A 3,141-nucleotide genomic window follows, 5' to 3' on the forward strand; every position below is an offset into this window, starting at 1 on the left:
GGGTAATTGTTGTTATTGTGGAGAAATCGAAGGAGTAGAACATGTGTTGATCTATTGTAGAAAATACACAAAAGAGAGGAAAGAACTGGAAAGGGTAATGGGGAGTTCAGTAAAGATGGCAGATTTATTAGGGAAGCATCAATCAGATAAGATAATTATAGCACTTATTAAATACTTAAAAGATACAGAATTAGCTGTGAGAATTTAGTGTGTGTATGTGCGTGTGTGTAAGTATAGGTAGAATTTAGTTTCATGAAGATATAAAGATATATAGGCATTATATTTCTGAATTACATCTCCGTCCAGTTGATGGCGGTAATGCACACAGGATGCAAACTGCCAGAAAACTCAATAGAAGAAGAAGAAGAAGGAAACCTCTAAAACCTGCAGGACAGTGGGCCTCGAGGACCGAGGTTGGGAATGCCTGGACTAGAAGACCAGTTAGTTGCAGGCTTCAACCTTTGTAGTTAACTTGCTTTCTCAGACTATTTTTACAAATGAATTTCTCATTTGGTGCTGATAATTTAAGTCTTTTTTAAAGGGGTGACACAGATGCATTAGTTGTATTTGTGTTGGATCTTTTTAACTAATTATCTTTATTATAAACAAAGAAATTAAATATAAGCCTGTAGATATATTTCCTCTTGAACATGTATGAATTAAAGAAGATCCTTAAAATAGAAAACATGCACAATCATTCTCTAGCTTGATATTAAATTTTCATATTTAATATGACTTTTAATGTCCTTGATAGTTGCTCGGCCCTTCAGTATCAGGAATTTTACATTCTGAGGCATTATGGATTTAATTCAGAGTGCTGTGTGAAGTTTACCTAAAAGGCCCGTCCTTTTGAAAATGTTCCCTGAAGGCATTTTGCTCTGCCTCAAACAAAGCACATTTCCTGCGCAGATTGGCGACCTCTTTGGCCTGCAGTGGTGCCACCCGCTGTTTAATCAAAATGGCCTGTTTTTTCAGGTTGATCCACTTTTCTGGCAGCTCCTGAAGAGAGACAATCAGAAAGTCAAAAACAAGCAAAGAAAGTAGCACTCTTTCCTTTCTAAAAAGAAAGCATGTATGGTGATGAAAGAGGAAATGATTAAATCAGAAATGGCAAAAATCAAACAAACCAAAAACACTGTTTCTTTCCTGGAAGACCAAAAAAAGCATAAAGCTCAGAACTTGAGTTCTTACCGCTAAGTGTTTGTAGACCACTTCGGGCGGCTCCTGTTCATACATTTTCAGCAGGGCAATGGTCTGTTGCAGCGGCTCAAACATGGTGTCTGTAGAGGTTTGTCTTTCTTTAACCCCAAGCAAGTGACCCATGACCTCAACCAAAGTGCTGTAGTCGCCCTCCTTCACCTGCTGGCTCAGGCCAGCCACAGTTGCACGGATGAACTTCTCTAAATCAGACAGACTATGAAAGACAAACAAATTGTTTAGGTAGAAACAATGGCCAGATAAAATAGCGACAGTTGAAAGATGCAGATTAATTGCCATGATTATACTTATTTGCATTACTTTGATTGATCATTGACTAAAAGCCAAATCAGTGAACATAAGCTACCACTTTCAAAAGGGGATGCAGGAAGAAGGTTAGGGCTCTCTGCAGAGCTCTACAAATGGTAAAGTTTCAGCAAACAGATCCTTGGGGACAAGAATTTGATTCCCAGGCTCCTGAAATTCTTTAGGCCAGTGATTCCCAACCTTTTTTAACGTGTGTAACCCTTTGGTCATTTCGTCCTACCATGAGTTCCCCTTTCAGCAAAAAGTTTTGACGCTTATCCAGAAGTGGAAAGTACATTATCTGATTATAAAACAAAAACTATTTTACTTAATCTTTTAATTTCAGAATTTAATCTTTAGGCATTTTATTCTTTCCATCTAAAATAAAAAACACAACATAAATATGTTGCCCCGAAGGTAGTAAGGAATCAAAAATAGACACAATAAATGTATATTATAAACCTGTATCTATAAGCCTGGAGCTACTATGAGTAACTCCCATATAATCACATTTAAACTTGAGGAATTGGGAACAAAATAGAGAAAAAAAAATTACAGTCAGAGTGACTTCTTTAATTTTACTTTGTTTTCATCAAGACACCTCAGCTGCATTGATGAGCTCCTATTGTCATGGTTTTGGTTCTGTTCAAGTTTTATCTCTGAGTTTTCATTGGTCTTATTTCAGTTTTTGTGTTCTAGTTATTTTTGATTGTATTTGAGTCCTTAGAGATTTCTTATTTGCCCTCTTGTGTCAGTCTCATTTTTCCCAACTCCCTTCTAGCCTCCTCTGTTCACACCTGCTCCCAATCTGCTAATTAGCCAGGTCTTTGTTTCTCTCTCCCATATATCCTCCTCCTGTTCAGTCACTTTTGGCTGGTTTGTTGTCATTACTTTGTGCCCTTCTTGTTGTGAGTATTCCTGGTTTTCAGGATTTGTGGATTTTTGCTTCTGTTGAACTTTTTGGATAATAAATCTTCAAGTAACCTCCTTCAGTTTCAGTCTGCATTTGGTTCCTGTCAAACCTTGACCCCATTGTGACAGTAAGAACCAGCCAAGAGTGACTGAATAGGAGGAGAATATACAGGTCCTTCTCAAAATATTAGCATATTGTGATAAAGTTCATTATTTTCCATAATTTAATGATAAAACTTGAACATTCATTTATTTTAGATTCATTGCACACTAACCGAAATATTTCAGGTCTTTTGTTGTCTTAATACGGATTATTTTGGCATACAGCTCATGAAAACCCAAAATTCCTATCTCACAAAATTAGCAAATCATGAAAAACGTCTCTAAACGAGCTATGCACCTAATCATCTAAATCAACAAATTAACTCTAAACACCTGCAAAAGATTCCCAAAGCCTTTCATCACTCAAAACCCCAATCATGGGTAAGACTGCCAACCTGACTGCTGTCCAGAAGGCCATCATTGACACTATCAAGCAAGAGGGCATGACACAGAAAAATATCTCTGAATGAATAGGCTGGTCCCAGAGTGCTATATCAAGGCACCTCAGTGGGAAGTCTATGGGAAGGAAAAGGTGTTGCAGAAAACGCTGCACAACGAGAAGAGGTGACCGGAACCTGAGGAAGATTGTGGAGAAGGACCAATTCCAGACCTTGGGGGACCTGA

The 3,141-nt window shown here is 37.8% G+C and overlaps 1 protein-coding gene across 1 annotated transcript in view; it reads right to left on the minus strand.

Moving 5' to 3' along the window:
* Window positions 1-3,141, minus strand: part of dnah9 (dynein, axonemal, heavy chain 9) — a 228,899-nt gene that overhangs the window by 188,657 nt on the left and 37,101 nt on the right. The window contains exons 20-21 of the mRNA XM_015392821.1: window positions 1,192-1,414; window positions 833-999 (exon numbers count right to left, since the gene is read on the minus strand). Coding sequence (XP_015248307.1) covers window positions 833-999; window positions 1,192-1,414 — 390 coding nt within the window. The remainder of the gene's footprint in view (window positions 1-832; window positions 1,000-1,191; window positions 1,415-3,141) is intronic.

This window comes from Cyprinodon variegatus, unplaced genomic scaffold (genome assembly GCF_000732505.1).
Source record: "Cyprinodon variegatus isolate N-32 unplaced genomic scaffold, C_variegatus-1.0 Scaffold608, whole genome shotgun sequence".
In the NCBI taxonomy this organism is placed as follows: Eukaryota; Metazoa; Chordata; class Actinopteri; order Cyprinodontiformes; family Cyprinodontidae; genus Cyprinodon; species Cyprinodon variegatus.